Source organism: Python bivittatus, unplaced genomic scaffold (genome assembly GCF_059951505.1).
Source record: "Python bivittatus isolate LINGU-HERP-01145 unplaced genomic scaffold, Pbiv_v1 ctg000980_np1212, whole genome shotgun sequence".
In the NCBI taxonomy this organism is placed as follows: Eukaryota; Metazoa; Chordata; class Lepidosauria; order Squamata; family Pythonidae; genus Python; species Python bivittatus.
This window is the reverse complement of record NW_028277125.1, coordinates 43,182,503-43,202,916: the sequence shown is the minus strand read 5'-3', so window position 1 is coordinate 43,202,916 and position 20,414 is coordinate 43,182,503. Positions and strand designations below refer to the sequence as shown.

Here is a 20,414-nt window from a genome sequence, read left to right as displayed (position 1 = left end):
TGCATGGAAAAGTTTAGCTGTGGTGCCAGGTCTTTTTTGTTTTTTTGTTTTAATGTTTTTATTTTATGGTTGATATGTATTGGTTTAATTTTTGGGTTGTGAGCCTCCCAGAGTTTGGCTTAAGATGGGAGGCAATATAAATGTTTTAAATAAATAAAATTATTAAATCCCCAGTTTATTTTGAAGATGTCTTTTTTTTTTAATATGTTTTGTATTTTGATTATTTTTAAGGAAGATAATTTTACTTGGATAAAATTATCTTCCTTAAAATAATCAGAATATAAAACAAAACATTACCAGTGCCACAATCCTATAAATTCTAGTAGATCTTTTGCCTTAGATACTGATTTAGAAATGGTTGTGATAGACTTCCCCAGTTCATCACATGGAGGGCTATCCCTGTTTTTGGATTGCTGCCGGCTATACCAAATACCGCTATCCTCTGCCCATTTACACACCACAGTGCCATGTAAGGAAAAAAATAAAGTCAAGTTTAGTTTAGAAGTTAAGCATAATGGATTGCATCCAATCTAAAGTTATTGAATTTAGGCCCAATTAAAATCAGTGGGACTTGGCAAATGTGTTCCACTGATTTTAGTGATATTTAAATACCCATCTGTTACTGTAAATTATTACCTAAATAATAATTGTGTAGTAAAGTCTAATTGATATATAAGAATGAGAACTGCTGTTAGCTGCTACTTGCCACATAAGTCCAACCCAGTATCAGGAAAGCATCTATGTTTAGAAAAGTACAAATTTTTTAAAATGTGTTCTCCAGTGTTACCTTCTAACATGAACTTAATTACAGTTCAGTCATGCTGTTTGATATATGGGGCAAATAAAAGAGGATGTGAACTGGTGAAGAGTTTTGAAAAGATGTTGTAGGAAATGGACATTAATGTCAAAGTAGTGTTCAGCTGCATTATGCTGAGTTGTAAATCCTTGAAATATAGCATATTGTTATTGACTTATTACATGTATAGCAAAATTTAAACTTCAGTAATTGCTATATTTATTGTCAGAGCAGAGACATAATGGAACCTTGGGAAGAAGTGTAAGGGACAGACTGCTTTATACATTAACCAACAATTTCAGAGAAAGCCTTCAGCATAAACTTCTTCTGTTTCTCTCTTGTTACCCACAGAATTCCTCTTTCCTGGACCACAATGATGCTGATCTGCCCCTATGTTTTGAACAGACAATTCTTGTTTGGATCCCTCTAGGCTTCCTTTGGCTCTTTGGCCCATGGAAGCTTCTTCCCATGTGCAAATCTAAGCTGAAGAAATCATCTGTCACAAGGCTATATCTCATGAAACAGGTGGGAGAGAAAATAGTTTCTCAGAGTTTGACAAACAGTAGAAGGATAGTGGACTCAACTCAAAGAGCACCATAATCCCCTTGAAATAAATGAGGCGTTAGAGATATGAGAAAACTCCAAAAGTTCACTTAAAATGTTCATATCTCTCCTTAACATTATAGTTGTATTTATATATATTGTCAAATTATTGTTCTTGTTTTAAAAATGTCTTCTTTATAGTTAATTGATGTACTACATGTGTATGGATGTATGTGATAGTGAAATATAGATCTAAATGTGGCTGAAAAAAAAAAGCAGGAAGAACAAAAAATATTACAGATGTGACATACCTAGAATGTTGTTCTTAAACCAACATTCTTTGATTTGCTAATTAACGTTAAGTGTTGTCACAAAAAATGTTACTAAAATGTATCTATTATTGAAATGACTTGTTCTATGGCTTAACTTCATTCATTGTTTGTAACACTTTTGATTGTTATGGAATACAGCTGTAGTTACATGTTTTTGAGTGTTTTTTTTAAAGCAAAAGCAATGAAGGCTTGATTTATACATTGTGCTAAGCTGTTGATTGCTTAACTGTGTCTGATGGAATGCAACCTAATTACTGCAAGATGGCCAAAAGCACAACTTGTATGATATTTTTAAAAACTGCTGTCCCTAATAACCAATGACATTTGCTGAAACTGAAGCCTAGTAACTGCCTTTCTAAGAATTGGCTCTATTATAGTCACATTCAGCTTTAGCTTTAAGTGCATTCCATGGGGCAATGTTATTTTGTGTGGCTTTGGAAAGATTTCTTTGAGTTAAACATCTCAAATCCTGTTCTTAAAAGGCTAAGTATCAATTCAATTAATCTCCCACATTATTACATTTGCTGCTTGCTGAAACTTTTTGGACCCTGTTTTGAAGAGGAAATTTTTCTGGTCTGATTCCCATAAGATTTAATATTTGATTAGTTTAGCTTAGGAGCCAACACTGTAGAAGCAGACAAGCTTTGCTTGAGCAGCTACTAAACAGAAAGATGAGGCTGTGTGGGCCTGGATGGGGAGGAACCATCTTCAGCCTAATACTACCAAGACTCAGTAGCTGTGGACATTTTGGCCTCCTAGATCCGAGGTCTTTCCATCTATAGTCTTGGATGGAATAGTGCTTCCCCATTCAAGAATCTTGCACAATCTGAGGATTCTCTTGGACTCACAGCTCCTGCTCAAAGAGCAGGTGAAAGCTGTGGCCAAGGGGGCCTCTGCACTGCTTCATCTGGTGTGCCAGTTGCACCCTTTCCTGGACTGGGAGACCCTTCAGACAGTCACTCATGCCCTAGTCACCTCACTACTGCAATGTGCTTTACATGGGGCTGCCCTGGAAAACCACTCAGAAGCTTCAATTAGTCCATAATACGGCAACGCAGGCAGTGATGTGACAACTCTGCTTAGCAAGCTGCTCTGGTTGCCAGTATGCTTTTGGGTGTGATTAAAGGTGCTAGTCATCACCTATAAAACCTTACATGGCATAGGACCAGGTTATTTGAGGGACCACCTATCTCCCATGGTTTCTGCCTGGCTGGCACATGCTAGCAGAGTTGGTACACTTCAGGTTCCTTTGATCAAACTGTGTCATCTATTGGGACCCAAGAACCATGCCTTCTCTGTTGTAGCACTTGCTCTCTGTATGGCTGAATGATATCTGTATGGCTCCCGCTCTGCTGGCATTTCATAAAGCTTGAAGACCTGGTTGTTCTCCCAGGCCTTGGGTTAAGATAGATGGAGCCCCTTGTTGGATGTGTTTTTGTCTATGTTTTTGTATAGAACAAGTGTTTCTTCTATCTTGTTTTGTGTTTGGTCTTTATGGTTTAATATATTGTGAACTGCTCAGAATCAGTTTGAAGCTGGGTGGTACCTAAATAGATGTAAGTAAATAAATAAATATTTACACAGTTGCTGTATTAGGCTGTTTAAGTTCTATTTTAATTATGTTTGACTACCACCTTACCTAGATTTTGTATTATTAGTTATGACTTACAGTTGAAACAAAACAGACTGGTTGATTGACTAAAGCCTAATTGGCGGCTTCATGCAACATTAAGGCAAAACTAGACAAAAATCACATTGTGGCTTAGTTCAATATATAGGCACACCAAGTCTTGTGTTCGTTTTCACCAACCAGGTGTCATGCTGGGCTGTTATTGCCCAGCATCTCTATCTATATATTCAATAGATAAGACTGTTGATAATGTTGGTGAACTTACTGTCATGCATCTCCAACTTGGAGTTTTTGTGGGAGCAAGTATAGAACATGTTATACAAATAAGCTAATTTACTCTCCAGCGGACAAGACACATTGAGCTACTGCTAGAAAAATCATTGGGTCATAATATACTTTCTGGTTTATACCAGTTGTCCAGTTTTGGTCACATTTAGCAGATTTTTTACTAATCTCAGAAAAGCTACAGTTGTACCTGGTTAGTACTGGATTTCCTAGACCATCATGAATTCTCAGAACTGTAGGTTAGACTGGGAATATTTAAATAAATCTATAAAAAGGCAATTGCAAACCACTACTCTATTGTTGTCAGTTACTTGAACATGCCTGTAGTACTCACCAAGAACCAATCTCAACACATGGCAGTGTTTAGAGTTGCCTTTATATAGCAGCTTCTTCTCTTTGATGCTTTTTGAAAATTTGTTCCTTTGAAACCTAATGAGCAGCAATCATTAACGAGTAGTAATTTGCATCATTCTCTTTTCCTTTAATCAGGTGCTGACTCTGCTGCTCTTACTGATGGCATTAACTGAACTGGTTTTCATCATTGTTGAAGACTCAGGGAAACTACAGTCCCCCACCTTTAGTAATGGAAGACCTGCTGTCCAGTACACAAATCCTGTACTCTATTCCATCACTTGGGTGAGAGTCACTTCTTGGCAAACCTTTACTCTGTGTGAGGACAAAAGCATTCTTTATTTAGTTTTCTCCCCAAGTTGCCAACTCCAGACTGACAAATTCAGCCTTGGTCTATTTCCATTATTTAGACTAGTGCTCATTAAAAGTTTTGAGAGTGGATTTTCATTAGGCCAACGTTCCCCCGTGTGGCCACTCATATCATGATGGAAGTTTTGATTCAGCACATTTAATGACATGAGGCTAGACAAGACTGCATTAGAGGAAAGGGCAGGGGAGGAAAAAGTCAAACACTTTCTCCCAAAGTATTGCATTTGAGATTCTCAATCAGCTGGGTCTGGTCATTTTCCTTTATGTTGTTTAATAAAAAGAGACCTCTGATTAAGAATGCATATATCAGGTTTCAATTGCCACTTTTATATTTTCACCTGTAGATCAAATAACAGCTTTGGGGTTTGCCCTGAATATATTTAAAAGGAAACAGAGTAATGAGGGCAAAGCTTATTCTCTCTTCAACATTAACTTCATCAAGTATGCCCTTTGCTTCATCCTCCCTGCAATTTCTGTTAAATGCTGCTAACTAGGCACTGTACTGCTGAGCTTGTCTCAATGGAGTGCATTTGGCAATCTAAGAAAGTTAATCTTCAAACTACTCTACATTAACAAGTTCCATGACCCTCCTGATAAAATGAGTTTATGGGACACTTCTTACTACTGAATGACTTAAGCTAATTTAGACTTACAGTCTTTCTGCTTTTCTCTACCCTGCAGATCCTTGTTTTGCTGATTCATGATAGCCGTCGCTTCACTAAGTGCAGAGATTCAGGGATTCTTTTCCTTTTCCTCATCCTTTCTTTGATCTGTGGTGTATTTCAGCTCCAAACGCTTATCCGACAAGCAGTGCAGGTGAGAAGCACAGGTAAAGAAAAAAAAGAGAAACGGGCCAATAAGGCCTCTTTGGCAGCAGTTTTTCCTGTAGTCATGTTTCTACTGCAAGTGAATAAAATTAGTTGCCACATTCAGTTCAGCCATTTCATCTATCAGCTGTAACTTATCCCGTTGCATGCACAGAATGCTGCAGGAGTGGAGACTGGGGAAATAACATCTGTGTGAAAAGAAGCCACGAATAGGAGTGTTCTTCCAGGTTCTCTAGTTACCAGGGAAGATGCAAGGCAATTTCATTTTTTGGCACTTCCACTCATAATTCCCATTTGCTTTCCTCTCTTGCAGGACTCCATTACAGATGTGCCACATTTCAGCTTCTTCCTTGTGTCCTATGGGCTTCAACTCCTCTTATTGTCTATTTCAGTTATTTCTGACATTGCCCCTGAAATGAAGGAAACTGCAAAGAAAGTGAGAGTCATTAGTCAAATGTTTCAATTTGCAGAGTAATTGTCAAGATGGGGAATAGTCATTGGAATTCTACAGAGGATGCCTGCTTTGATGCAGCTTCCCAGTAGGATAGGAACCTTTCCACCTACTAGTTCTACTGGAGCCTTAATTGCAGTTTGCCATATAACCCACCTGATGCATTGCAAAGTGGGAGTGACGTTGAAGTTCTTGTTTGGAGAATTAGACTGCATCACTTTGTTCCCTGAATGTTTGACCTTGAGAGTTCTGCCTCCCTTACTTCACAGAACCCAGAGATCACAGCCTCTTTCCTGAGTTCCATCACTTTCCATTGGTATAACAGGTATGCAGCTCTGCTTGGAAAATGTCAGCAAGGCCTGGGTTGTATTTTAATCTGAGGCGCTGGGCTGTTCATGTCATTACAGTGTTACCCATGGTTGCAGGGACAAGGGGGTGAGAATGGATGTGGCCATTGATCAGCAACATAGTGATTATGGTGAAGAGGGGAGAACAATACAATATTTCTCAAACCTCTTAACAGTTGTATGGTCACGGTGGGGATGTGGATGTGCAGAACTTTAGCAAGATGGAAGATAGGTAAACTCTTCTTGCTCAGGACTGACATCCCTTGTGTCTCATACCTGATTGCTAAAGCTTCACAGAGTAAGCAAGATGGAAGACCTGCAATGGCTGGATTTCACAGTCTGACAGAATTTGCTATATCTTTCAGTATGGTGGTAAAGGGATATCGGAAACCATTAGAGATTGATGACCTCTGGGACTTGAGGGATTCAAATAAGACACAGCGGGTTTTTAGCACATTTGAGAAGAATATGAAGGCTGGAGTCAGAAAGGCTCAACGAAAACTGGAGATCTGGCATCGGAAGAAGAAACGGCATTCCTTTGCCACTGACCTCACAAATGGCTTGAGCAAGGCCCAGAGTCAAGATGAGTTAGTTCTGGTAAATATTACTACTCTGTGGGAAGTCTTACCTTTTACTTGTGAAAAGCAGCAGTGATGGAAGGTGGGAGAAATCTAGTACATGGAATTTTCCACTATCTGCTGTATCTCAGTTTTAGAGGGCCTGGTAACAATAAGATCGGTTCCACATGGGTGGTCTGACTGGAGGACTGGGGTAGGCAGGTGCTTGATACCAAACTTTGCTTTGAACCTAGGAAGAAAAGGAGAAAAAGCACAAGAACATGGTGATCACTGGAGAATCCAAAGGTGACCGTGCTAAGCACTGGTTAATTGTTGCTTTGATTCAAACCTATGCTGGAAAGCTTCTGAAATCTGTGGCACTGAAAGTGGTACATGATCTTCTGATGTTTGTGAATCCACAACTGCTAAAGTAAGTCCTTATTCCAGGTTTTATTTTAAGCCTCACTGATGGATGAATGGAGACAGAAAATCACTGGAATGGCGCTAACAAAGTTTTGCTGTAAGATTGTGTCAAATACTGCTTAAAAAGCTAGATAAAAATTAGAAAATAAAAATATCTTATTTTTTATTTCCAAAGTTTTTGAGGCAAATCTTTACGCCATTGCCGTTTTCTTACTACTTGTCACATTCATTAGACAGAGACTAAATGTTATACTATGATGTCTCTTCTGCTTTCTCCGACATTTTTGCTAACTTACATAATATGCTGACTAGCTCTTTCTAATACTACCCCAAGCCACCAAACTCATATCCAAAGTTTCCTTTCCACCTAGGAGATGAATTGTCATGTATTCATCATATCTTAAATTGCTCTGCCAGTAGGCAGCAAGGAGGGGCAATCTGTAGCCCTTAAGTCTCCTTTTCAGTACCCTCAGAGTTCCCCCTTTACCATAATTTCTGAAATCCTAATAGCACAATTTCCCCTACCTTGAGGTAGAAAACACATGAAAACTATGGGGTAAGCTCTGAAATAGATATGCTGTAAGTATAAAAAGGAGATAAAACAAAACTTGACCCACTGGTTAGCCCTTATGTATATTGTGGCCCTTTTCCATTTTACAGTCTTCAGCCCCCCAATTAACTGCAACTTTCAGCCATTAAAAAGTTGCCAATGCCTGCTAAAGACCTTAAAGTAAGCCTGCAAAACTAAATACCTTACACCCATTTCTGCTTTAAAATGTGTTCTAGGATAACTTTATAAGTAAGTGACTATATCTCAGCATGTTGCTTATCTATGGCTAGGATCTGAAAACAAGTTTGTCTAAGATTAATAATGCAGCTGTAATCCTATATTAATTATTTGTAGGGAATGTTATGCGTAAGCAATCCAAGGCCAAAGGGCTCGTTGTGGCCCCTGCCAGCGTGGCTCACCTGCCCGCCCTCCCTCCCTTCCTTGAAACCTCTCTGCATTCCTGAATTTGGTGTCAGGGTTTCTGTATGTAAGGCCTGATATCTCACCATTCTGAGTCAGGAAACATAAAGAAGAAATAGGCTTAACACAATTTAGAAAACAAAGAAACAACCCAACCTCTTTAAATCTCAGAAAAAGAAAAAGTAAAATTGCAAAATCTGATCCACTATGAGTCATCACCCCCCAACACCTACTGAAGGTGTCACTAAAGGCTGGCCACCTTTGGTAATAGACCATGTTCCCAGAAGAAATTAATCTGGCTCCTGGGTGATTTTCAGCATTAATGGGTTAATCTTTAAACTGTTTCCAGTATTAGCTTATTTGTAAGGAGGTCCCTCTGAGCTTCCTGGCGCTTATTTCTGAGCTGACACACATAGTGTAGAATCAGAGATGAAGGAGCCTTGTGGGCCATTTAACCCGACACCTTTTTTAATGCAGTTCTATGTGGGATGCTCATTGCTTGCACTGCACAAGCCTGACTCAGGACTCCATGAAGGACAAAGCTGGTATAGAGTCTTGGAATATGGTCTCTGGAAGTCTGTATGGCATTTCGGGTGATGCTCAGGTTATCTTTCCTCATAGGCTGATGATCAACTTTGTATCTGATCCAAAGGCCTACCTTTGGCAGGGCTATGTGTTTGCAGTGCTGCTCTTTGTGACTGCCTTGGTGCAGTCTTTCTGCCTGCAGCAGTATTTCCAGTTGTGTTTTGAACTTGGAATGAATTTACGCACTTCCCTTATGGCTGCCATCTACAAAAAGGTCAGCTGGGCTCTTGAATCGGTGGTAGCGGGTGATGTTTTTATGCTGGTCAATCTGTGCTAATAGGATGCTCCCTTCTCATAGGGTCTGTGTGTAGAAAGCTGGGTTTGTTCAGCACTGCTGTAGATCTGCTGCTTGTGGATCTTTATACTGACTTGCCAGTCTACTTCGAGTAAAATATGCTCCCATCTCATATAATGGAATAATACCCCCTAACCTTGTAACCTTCAATTATTTTATGCTTCAATTTCCCTTCATTCCCAGCTCTCCTGGCCAATGATTTGTCTGGTTAGGGATGGTAGGGGTTTTGATCAAAGCAATTTGGAGAGCATTAGGATGCAGATTAATGCATTTGAACAACATTCTGTTTCCAAACCTCTTTGTCTCCAGAGTAAATGTTATGTGCACTGGTTTCTCACGGCACCTACATTCTCTATTAATTATTGATTCTGCCCTCAGGCACTTACGATTTCCAATGTTACACGGAAGGAATCAACAGTGGGCGAGACAGTGAATCTGATGTCAGTAGATGCCCAGCGCTTCATGGATTTCACAGTCTTTATGCATCAGCTATGGTCATCTCCACTGCAGATTATTCTATCTCTTGTCTTTCTGTGGGTTGAGCTGGGGCCCTCTGTGCTTGCTGGGATTGGTGTGATGGTGCTACTTATCCCCCTAAATGCTGTGCTGGTCACTAAGTCCAGGGCTGTTCAGGTAAGTACAGGTTTGCTTTTTCAGATGCTGTCATGAAGGGTCAGCATAATCTGGAATTTGCTGAGGGCCCATGTTTCCCCAGGGGCCCACTTAAGAAATGCCTCCCAGGGAAGCACTTCCTTTTCACCACTGCAGTTTGCTTATTCAGCTTTCTGGCTCAGAAAACAGTGCTAGTCTGAAGGAGGAGCAGTAAATGCCACTGTTTACTTGTTCCTTGGCTTTCCATCTGGAAGTAAGCAGATGATAGCACTGAAGGGGGAAACCCCCCCCCCAGCAAAGTTGGCAGCTGTATTAATAAGAGAGAGAAGAGTTATAGAGGCTGCATTTCCAGGGAACCTTCTAGTTCCTGGAGCCAGCACTGCTAATCCAGATCCTGGATGAAGTCTCAGAATCTTCCTCCCTTCACTCTAGACTTTGAATCTTATGGAGGGTGTCTCAGAAGTAAGGGGCAGATGAACTGCATCCTAGGATATTGAAGGCACCAGTTGATGTCTGGCTGAATTGTTTCAGAAATCCTGGAGAAATCAACATCTAGGAAGAGTTTAGAACATATCCCAAAGAAATTATTTGTAAGCATATTGGAAATAATATGGTAATTACCAGAACTCAACATGGATTTATTTGAAACAAATTTTGCCAGACTAATTTTATCTCATTTCTTGAATAGATTGAGGGATTGCTGTAGCTTGACATCAGCAATGCATTTCACAAAGTATCCCATGACATGCTGATTTGCATACTAGTTAACTATGAGATGTATGTCATGACAGTTTAGTGAATTGGCTAGAAAAATCATGCTCAAACACCAATAGTTCTTCATTAAATTGGAAAGATGTATCAAGTAGGGTGCTATAATGATAAGTCTCTAGTTCCTCTATTCCTAGATATTTTTATTAATAATTTGGATGATAAAGTGGATGCAGTGTTTATCAAACTAGTAGATGATACAAAATTGGGAGAGATACCTAATACACTTGAAAAAACAAATAGAATTCGAAAGGTTCTGAAAGTTCTGCTAGATTGAGAAATGGACTAAAAATAACAGAATGTTATTTAACAGAAACAAATCCACAGGTTCTATATACAATGGGGGTACCTGGCTTGGTAATAATCTTGTGAAAAAGATATTGGAATAATGGATTAGATTAATTAGACTATACAGAAAAGTAGATTTCAGTTGAATGTTAGAAAAAACTTCCCCAAAGATCCACGTGACAGTGGAATCAATTGCCAAGAGAAGTTATGAGGTTTTCCCTCATTGGGTGTGTTCAAGAGGAAGCTGGGCACCTGTTTTGTCTGGGCTGCTTTAATTTGGATCTTACTCTGATTAGATTCACTGATCTAAGTGGCCCATTTCAGTGATTCTAGACCATATATGCTTCTGTACCTTCATTTTTATTATCTCATGATAATAAAATAATAATTTTTACTTGTAGGACAGTTGGGTGAGGTAGAAGTCTGTAATCTCTCTCCTGCCTAGTTAGTTTCCTAGTTTCTTCCCTGCCTGGATATTAATTTTGCACTGAACTGTCACCCTCAGTTTACAATTCTAATTCACAGTTAACTGATAGGCAGTTCAGTTTTACTGGAATCATGTTGGGTAAGAGTCACAATTTTTACTTGTGCTCAGAGAGCAGCATAACATTCCTTGCTGTCCATCCCATCCCATCCCATCCCATCCCATCCCATCCCATCCCATCCCATCCCATCCCATCCCATCCCATCCCACTGCCTATGAAGTTTCTCTGCTTCTTCCACGAGTCATTTAACTGCATCAGAAGAAGCTGGAGTCAAACATCAGCATAGTTCTTCTCTCCCAGCACGGGCCCTAATCAGCATTTTTCATACTAAAATCCCTGATATTAGTATTTTCAAACTAAAATACTTAGTTTCACTGAAAAGGAGAAATAAAGCAAGGCTTTTCACTGTCCCTGAAATAATGTTGTTAGTTAACAGTGCAGGCTTTTTCAAATTGTTTGTGTGTAACTGTTTTAAAGCCTTAATACTATTTTCCTAATGTTATTTGTCTTATATGAAGAAATTTTGTTAGAACAAAAATTGTGTGTGTTTTTTTTTAAAACGAAGGCAAAATTAGTTGTGAGTGCCACTGGCATGTGCCATAGATATATGGCATCAGTATACAATTGACATGTTACTGACACTTCCCCCCCCCCCCGCATTGGTCTCACCCAGTGCCTGGGTAGAAATAATGAAGAATTGTAGTCCCAACATATTTGAAGGCTCTTGATTGAGAAAGGCCAAGTTAGATGATGATAAGTATGGGAAGCGAATAATCATTCAGAACCTGGTACCCTCAACATATGTAACACTACTATTTGCATCATTTTCACCCAGCACAGTTGGGAATTACAGTATAATACCTTTGGAAGATGCCACACCCAGAACTGTTGCTCTACCACATACCCAGCAGGACAAAGCTCTCATTTCCCTTTCAGAAATAGCAGCAAATCCCTTTGTTGAAGGCGGGGGTTCTTAGGCTGGGGGTAATTTGGGCCTCTCCTGGGACTAATGGAGCATTTGTAATTGGTTGTTTGTGGGTCAAGGGTTTAGTTTGGGACTGCTACTGCCGAGATGCTTGTGTAAAACAAGAGTCTGCTTTTTGTTTTTTGTTTTTGTTTTTGAGACTGGGAAAAGGTGTAATGGGGCCAAACAGTTAAAGAACTGCCAGTCTAAGGAAAACAAAACTAATCAACTAGTGGAGGCGTCCTCATAGGCAGCCAATATTTTATATGATTCTGTTTTCGGCTCTGATATGTACTTCATTTATTTTATCAGGTGAAAAACATGAAGTACAAAGATGAACGCATGAAAATAATGAATGAAATTCTTAATGGCATTAAGGTGAGCAATAAGCTGGTTGCCATCAATGGGGCTTTATTGCTATATCTTGCATTGGTCAGACTAGAGGTTAGACTAGGATTCTTTTTCCTGTTGCGATACACCTTTCCTCACTTGTGCTCTGTTCTATAACCATCAGTGCCAAAGGCAAAAGTGGTGGAGCTCAAAATAAAAATAAGCCTAAAGCGACAGTAGGTTCAAGATTGTAGATTTTCCAGTCATGGTGTAAATCAGAACGGACAACCTTCTGAAGGCCAGAGATCATATGTTTTTTTCCCCTCTGTATATTTGGAGGGATGATCTGAGGCTGCAGTGGGTGGGGTGGGATTTTTAGGATTGGGGTATTGGGGAATTTGAAAATGTTTTAAGTCTGTTTCAAGGCTTGAACAACTTTTTTTGTGTGTGTTCTGCCTAAAACAGCAGAAAACCACACTACTGATTTGCAGTGGAGCAGTTAAGGGGATTCCAGGTGCCACAAAAAAGTGTTGCAAGATTTGTGAATTGTCTGTTTCAGCTTAGACAGGCAAGATATGTGGCAGTTGTGATTTACCTGAAGTCTCTCTTAGATGCTATGCTGAAGCAAAAATGTGACAGCATCTATGTTTCTTTTGAGTGTTACCAGTGTACATATTGCTCATCTTAAAAATGGAAGCAGGGTGGAAGGAAGCCATCTCTTCTGTTTTGAATTGTTGGAGACCTCTATATGATTGAGACCCATATTTGATGAGTATCTTTCAGATCCTGAAGCTCTTTGCTTGGGAGCCCTCATTTCAGAAGCAAGTTGAAAAGATCCGGGCCTGGGAACTGAAGGGGCTCCTGCATTTTTTCCATCTACAATCAGTTGCCCTGTTCATCTTCTCCTGTGCACCTTTTCTAGTAAGACAATCCAGGGAATGGGAGGGGCATTAAGAATGGTTAAGCAGACACAAATAGAAATTTGGAATATCTGTCAGTACGACTCTGATCATACTGATAGATATTAGTGAGGATGAGCCGCGCAGCAACTTAGCAATTTCCCACATGGCCTTGACATTCTCGGTTCTGGTCTTAACACATCTGGTGGCAGCAGGTTAGGGAAGGCTGGCCTATAGCATGGCTAATTTTAATTAAGATGAATGGCCAAAGGTTTGCTGACTTAGAACCAAGGCAAAACTATGAAGGCTGACTATCTTGAGTTAAAACATTGACTTAAGAAAGAACATTATACTATGTGCTTGGACTGAAGACTGAAAAAGCTGGATGTACTTGGTGCAAGTCCATGAGCATCCTAGGTACAAAAAAGGAAGGCTCAAGGACTGAAGGTTAGCTGTATGTCTGACTCACAAAGCAACACAGCTGAAGACATTTTAGAGATTACTTAGTTCAGGTTTCCCATGTTTGTTGCTTTCTACATACCCCTGTCAGCATTGGAATCAGACATTAATGGAGCTGCATATAAACCTAATAAAAATCAATAAAATAAATTCTCAAGCCAATGCTACTATTAATAATGACTGTGATAGTCTAAGGTAGTTGAAGAGCCACATTGAGAAAGGCTGATTTACACTAAAGAATCTGAAACACAAGCAGGAGTGGATTAACAACTATAGCTGTACAGTTAAAGCATTTCTTTTGAGTTAAGAAGCCTATAAAAAACAGGCTGATTATTTTCAGAAATCATTATTTTTTCTGTTGTACCTAGCTTAGTTGTAACAATAATTGGAAATAATTAGCAAAGGATTCATTTTTATGTATTGTCGAAGGCTTAATTTTTAGCTGTTTTAGAGAAGAACACTAAATTACTTTATTTGTAACCATTTTTAATGACCAACAATATCTATATGTTTAGGCATCGATTAGAGAAGAAAGCAGCTATAGTTTATATAGCTGACAAGGCTTGATAGATTTGGTGTAGAAGGGTAATCCTCATGGCACAAAACTAGAGATGGATGGGAAAATTGCTTCATTAAGATCTTTATATAAATATACCAGTTTGGATCTACTGAATATATAGGATGACTCAGAACATATGCACATACTGAAATGTGCACTTTCCTGAATTCTGCAATGCGGCTCACAGCTCAAAAGCTAGGTTCCAAAATGCGTAGAATAAATCAACATATGCATAAATATATATTGCAGAAAAGTCTAAATATATTAATGTATATGCATAGGCATTTCCTATGAGAAGATTTGTTTGCAAGTAATGTGCACACTAGGAAGAGTATGTACAAAAATGTATGTATTAGAAATACTTACCAATTGAATTCAAATATTTGTGCAATTTTTTTTTAAAAAAGAGAGCAGAACAGATCTTTATATGAGGGGGAAAGTGCAAAAATTCACTTGGCAGAATCTCTCCCTCATATTTTAAATCTTTCTCCAGCTTGCATTCTTCTGTAAGTAGGCATTTCTCCAAACTCTTAAGATGTTTTTTAGATGCTGAATCACCCCAACGCAACCATTTTAATTCCTTTTTTTCACTTCTTTCACTGTACATATCACCACTTGCCTCTTTAACTCCTAGGTCTCTGTAGCTACCTTTGCTGTATACGTGATGGTGGATGAGAACAACATCTTGGATGCACAAAAGGCCTTTACTGCCATAGCACTCTTCAACATCCTGCGCTTCCCGCTTGCCATGTTTCCATTGACAGTGTCCTCCCTGGTGCAGGTGAGCAGCCTTACAAGGAATATATATCAGGGGAGAAGGAGCCTGGCTTACAGAATTAGTGCTGAGCTCTTTCCCATATTTATTTTGTACCATTGGCAAAGAAGTTCCATTAGAACGTGTGTAGGAGGTGAGATATTACAAATTTAATTTCAGTCACCTGTATGACTGGTGTTCCTCAATCAGACTTGGAACATTAAAACATTGGACCCTTGCCTTAATAGGCCAACTCCAGATTTCAGCAGACAGTCTGGTGACTGCTGAAAATCTAAAGTTTCCTTTGGAGCCTCATCAGCACTATCACTGGGAGTCAACATTTTAATTACCTGTAGTGGTCCAATGTGACTTTAAATTAGAGCCATTGCAGAACATTTAACGGTGGGTTCCACATCCGGCAACCTGTCATTGATTGGAACCATAACAAATGTTTAAAGTAGAATCCAGGACAAGCATCCATGTCGTACTTTACTGGGATTCTAAGAACTATCCAACAATACTGCCTGGTGGCTCTGGGGCTGTCATGCCTGACTTTGCCTTTACATTTTACAGGTGAAAGTATCTACTGAGCGGCTGGAGCAGTACCTGGGTAGTGAAGATCTGAACACTTCGGCTATATGGCATAACCCCATCCCTGGTAAATTAAATTTAGGGTTCAGGCTTGGGTGGTCAGAGCAGGCAGAGTTCTGGAGAAAATGTGCAAGAAAACAGGTATGCTTGTGTACTGTGACTGGGCTGAGTAGTTCCTGCTCTGTCCTTAATGCCGATGCTTCCCTTTCTTTCTCTTCTAGGTTGTGCTGTGAAATTCCATGAGGCCTCTTTTGCCTGGGAACAGGATTCAGATGTTACTGTGAAAGAGTGAGTCACCATGTACAGCACCAGTTGTGTTGTGGGTGGAATGAGGGTTCTTTTTATTCAGTGACATATTGAGTTGGGCAAGGAAAAATAAACAAATTCTCTTGCTCTTAGAGGATGTCTGGCACTGCTTCATTGGGGACCATTCTCTTTAGCCTAGGAACTAACAACAATCATTTTTTAAACTGCCTCCAGGCATTACTTCACATCTGATTATATGCTTTTCTCTACAGCATCACCTTGGAAATTCCACATGGAAGCCTTGTAGCCATAGTAGGGTCTGTGGGATCAGGAAAATCCTCACTGATATCTGCCATGTTGGGTGAGATGGAGAACATCAAGGGACACATCAATATTCAGGTGACAGGGGAAAAACCTTTTCCCTGTATTAAAGTATGGACTATGTAATAAATAGAACAAAGTAGTAGAATCCTGAAATGAGGCCACTGTTCTGAAGTTCACCTTTGTTTTAAAAAGAAAAGAATAAAACAAACATCACACTCCAGTAAATAAAGAAATAGTTCTACCAGGCAGCTTCTATGCCAGCTTATTCCCTTGCAGAGAGATTTCCCACACATATTCACCTCTATTGATTTCCCACACAGCTGAGCCTTCAAAAATGTGATTTGTTGCCTGCTGTGTGAAGTGATCCAGTCTAATCTGTCACCTAATTGCTTAAAACATGTTACTCTGCCACATGTGTTGACCAGACTTAGTACTCTCCTCCGTGAATATCATTTGCTTTTCCCTACACTCCTCCTTGATCCCAACCATTGACTTAAGATAATAGTTCTTTCCAGCTATTATCTTAAGTAGCTGGATTTCCCCCCTTCTCTTCCTTCAGGGCTCTATGGCCTACGTGCCTCAGCAAGCATGGATACAAAATGCCACTTTGAAAGACAACATCCTTTTTGGGTCACCCCTTGATGAGGCTCGATATCAACAAATCCTAGAGGCCTGTGCTTTGCTTCCAGACCTGCAGTTGCTTCCAGGAGGAGACCTGACTGAGATTGGAGAGAAGGTATCAACTCTGAGTTCAGTGGTCAAAGAAGCACAGAGAGGTACATGAGTTAGAGCCAGTGTGTCAGTTTAATAAAATTCAACGTCTACCAGATTTATCAGGAAAATTACGTTCATGTCCTAACCAATCTTTCTTATTATAAGAGATAAGAAGTAGCAATGAAAAGGCTGTTCAGTGACAGGGAGACAGTTACTAGCTTGTCAACCATAGTTTCCAACTTTTCCTTGCCATCTCTTTGTACATATGCTGTCTACATATCCCAGTGGATACCTGCCTTTCTACCCTTTCTAGCATCCCTGGGAGAAGCCAGTGATGTTTAGTTCTGAGAGGGCATGCATAGATCTGACTTTCTGGTTTTTACTGACATTCTGGTTCAGCTCTGCTTTGGTTTCCCCTGATGCAGTATTCAGATCCAAATTAAGAATCACTAAGCTGTTAAAAATGACCCTGCTTCTCTGGATTGTTTTCTTCATTCTCCTCTTTATTCCCATGAGAATTAAAAATAATTCTATTCCTATTGTTTATGTTCAGTCCTATTTCCTAGCAGTTCAAATTAGTGAGAAATCTGAGATATTAAAACGGAGGAACTGTATAAGCCTCTGAAATCTATATCAGAGCAATACCTTCATTTGGCAAGTCAGAGGTCATAAAATAGTATGTAAGCTTTTAGGATCTCCAGAAACTTTATCAAATTATACTGTATGCAAAGGAAGAAGGAAGTAAATACCTCAGCCTTCCAGATCTCTTGAACTCCAGTTCTGATGTAGTTTAGTTTGCCATCTGTAGATCTATCCCATTTCATTTATTTAGCCACAATCTTAAGATGGAATATGGAAGAAAATGCAGACATTCCCATCAAGCAAAAGACTAAAAACAGATAGAAAGGATCACACTCAATCCTTCACTTCCCCAGTCCCCAGAATTGTTTTTCAAAACCCTAGTCCTTCAGTTGGTTCTCAAGTATTCTCCTATCTTGAATGACTGGCTTGCTGGATTTGTCTGTATCCATCTCTCTAATTGTGCCAATAACAAAATCTAAGTCTAGCCAGCAAACAAGTACTTTAGGATGCATTATTTAATCATCCTTAATCTAAATAGTCCTGGAATTAGCCTCCTGTGCAAACTATGCCACTGGTGCAGATCATAGAGCGGGTTCAGTGATCTTGTGAGTCTACTTTCTTCTGTAGGGAATTAACCTGAGTGGAGGTCAGAAACAACGCATTAGCCTGGCTAGAGCGGTATACAGCAATGCAGATATCTACTTATTGGATGATCCCCTCTCAGCTGTGGATTCCCTTGTAGGACGGCACATTTTTGAAAAAGTGCTTGGGCCAGAAGGACTGCTACAGAATAAGGTAAATCTGCACTATGGTTCCTATTTTGTGTATAATGTGTAGATATTTTTTACTTGTTATTACTATAAAAATTAACATATGTTTCTTCCAAAGAAAATAATAAACCAGACCAGAATCTACCCAGTATAGGAGACTAATAGTACTGATCCGCATTCTTAAAAGATATTGGCTGGCTTGACTGCAAAAATGTTTTAGGATCTGCTTTTTCAGCTGGCTCAAAAAGTCAGGCTATTCAAAATGGCAGATCCCGATCCCTAACTCTAACCGTAACCTTAACCTTTTCCTCAGCTTGGACTCCTAAGAAGAGTGCTTGCTAGTGAATGACATAAGGTGGATGGCTCCTGTCCCTTGCAACAAAGGGCAGGGAAAAGAGTGGACCTGATGGCCTAAATCAGCAGTTCTTAACTGGGGGCCCTAGGATATTTCAAGGGGGCCACAGGTGAAAAGGTGAAAAACATGTAAGAGAGGGGCCATGGCATATGCTAAAGAGGGCCACAGAAAAGTAAAATGTATTATACTTCAAAAACTGTCTTGTTGATGCAAGAAAATGCACTAGTTACTGTTTCATGTCCACATCTGGTAATGGAATCTGGGTGGGGGCTACAGGAATAAAACAAGGTCAGAAGGGGGCCACAGGCGAGAAATAGTTAGGAAACACTGGCTTAAATGGCCCTTTCCAAATACATAATTATATGAAGGTCCACCGGTAACATTACCAGTTCTCCAGTGCCTCCCTAAAAAAACACATTTAATAATATAGTAAAAGATAAATCATGAAGATGCCTTAAGAGGACATTCCATAACAAAAGTGTAACATTTAAAAATTTTGCATACTGAAATCCAGATGGTTGAAGAATGTAGGGGCGGGGTTATCTAAACATGAAAGGAGTTAAATATCTGAGAGATTTAGTAGGATTGCTTTGACAATAATGCCCTATTTTTGAGGAGTCATGGTTATATTGGGTCTGGGAATTGTTCTGAGAAATAGAAAAGTAGTAGTATTTCTGATATTAAAGATTTGATTTAAGAGATGTATAAATTGTCTGTTTTTGAAAAGGCAATTTTATCCACCGATCAAAAAATAACACAATATGTTCTCCTTTTCATTGTCATGGAGAAAATCTATGTGGTTGCTAGGAGTTGAAAATGACTTGATGGCACATAATCAGTAAATGTTCTTCTTTGGCATTGATTTTATGACACTTTGAAACAATAGAGAACTATCATTTATTTTCTTTAATTTAGATTTAGAAATGTTTTAGCATCATTTGATATGTGATGGATATGTGATATGTATAGTTTCCCCCTTTTTGTTGTTTGTTACTGTTTTCTTTTATTGTTTTTATATATTTTCCTTTTTTCCATTTCTGTGTATTTCTTCATATAAAATTTTGTTAAGATAAATCAATAAACTCTATTAAAATTTTTAAAAAATCCTTTGAAAAGAGAAAGAGAAAAAAAAAATACTGAGGGCATTTGTAGAATCACTGTTTATTTAATGACATAAATCCAGGATAGTGTGACTATGAATACTGTACTCAACTGTTCTTTGAATTTGTTACACATGTTTGTGCTACAGACACGGATCCTAGTGACTCATAGCTTAAGCTTCCTTGCACAAGTTGATGATATTGTAGTATTAGAGACTGGAACCATCATGGAACGTGGTTCCTACAGCACCTTACTGGCAAATAGTGGATCATTTGCTCAGTTGCTCATCATGTACGGGAACCTGCAGGATAATATACGTGAAGAAGAAGCTACAGGTAAGGAGATAACAATAAATAAAGAGACAGCATCTAGAATCAATCTTGTTTTCAGATGAGTTCACTAAGATGAAGCTATAGCAAAATATATATCATGGCAATAAGATATAATATGATGAACCTCAGATTTGCTCACCTTAGAATTGTTTCCATCCTGCTATTCAAATATCCCGCGCTCTTGGTTATTTTTAGTGGGTATAGATGAGGAGCTGGAACTGGATGAATATCCTGAACTTGTAACTGAAGAGATACCAGCTGATGTGGTGACTATGACACAGAAGAGTGAGGCCAGTGTCCACCAAAAAATCTTCAACCGCAGGTCAGTTGTTTTACAAGCCTATTGTTCCTTTATCCCCCCTCTCTCCTCCACTTGTTCTCTTCTGCTCTTTTCAGTCACTGTTTTTTCCATTTCTTTTTCTTCTTCCTCTGGTTCTTTTCTGATTCTTTCAGATCTCCTGAGCCTGGTCTGGTTATCTTTCTTCATAAATTATTGAAGCATCACTGGAACAATTCAGCA

The 20,414-nt window shown here is 39.2% G+C and overlaps 1 protein-coding gene across 2 annotated transcripts in view; it reads left to right on the top strand.

The window, feature by feature from the left end:
* The window catches only part of ABCC2 (ATP binding cassette subfamily C member 2), a 36,756-nt gene that overhangs the window by 3,196 nt on the left and 13,146 nt on the right, over window positions 1–20,414 (top strand). The window contains exons 2-20 of one of the 2 annotated variants that reach the window (XM_007424753.4): window positions 1,148–1,321; window positions 4,076–4,222; window positions 4,988–5,122; window positions 5,447–5,569; window positions 5,854–5,909; window positions 6,297–6,528; window positions 6,743–6,918; window positions 8,503–8,680; window positions 9,140–9,394; window positions 12,191–12,256; window positions 12,992–13,129; window positions 14,760–14,906; window positions 15,453–15,537; window positions 15,692–15,758; window positions 15,989–16,115; window positions 16,600–16,776; window positions 17,964–18,131; window positions 19,711–19,897; window positions 20,090–20,216. In XM_007424753.4, coding sequence (XP_007424815.1) covers window positions 1,148–1,321; window positions 4,076–4,222; window positions 4,988–5,122; window positions 5,447–5,569; window positions 5,854–5,909; window positions 6,297–6,528; window positions 6,743–6,918; window positions 8,503–8,680; window positions 9,140–9,394; window positions 12,191–12,256; window positions 12,992–13,129; window positions 14,760–14,906; window positions 15,453–15,537; window positions 15,692–15,758; window positions 15,989–16,115; window positions 16,600–16,776; window positions 17,964–18,131; window positions 19,711–19,897; window positions 20,090–20,216 — 2,765 coding nt within the window. Of the gene's footprint in view, window positions 1–1,147; window positions 1,322–4,075; window positions 4,223–4,987; window positions 5,136–5,446; window positions 5,570–5,853; window positions 5,910–6,296; window positions 6,529–6,742; window positions 6,919–8,502; window positions 8,681–9,139; window positions 9,395–12,190; window positions 12,257–12,991; window positions 13,130–14,759; window positions 14,907–15,452; window positions 15,538–15,691; window positions 15,759–15,988; window positions 16,116–16,599; window positions 16,777–17,963; window positions 18,132–19,710; window positions 19,898–20,089; window positions 20,217–20,414 lie in introns of those variants that run through there. The other variant, XM_088131720.1, reaches the window with a different exon arrangement.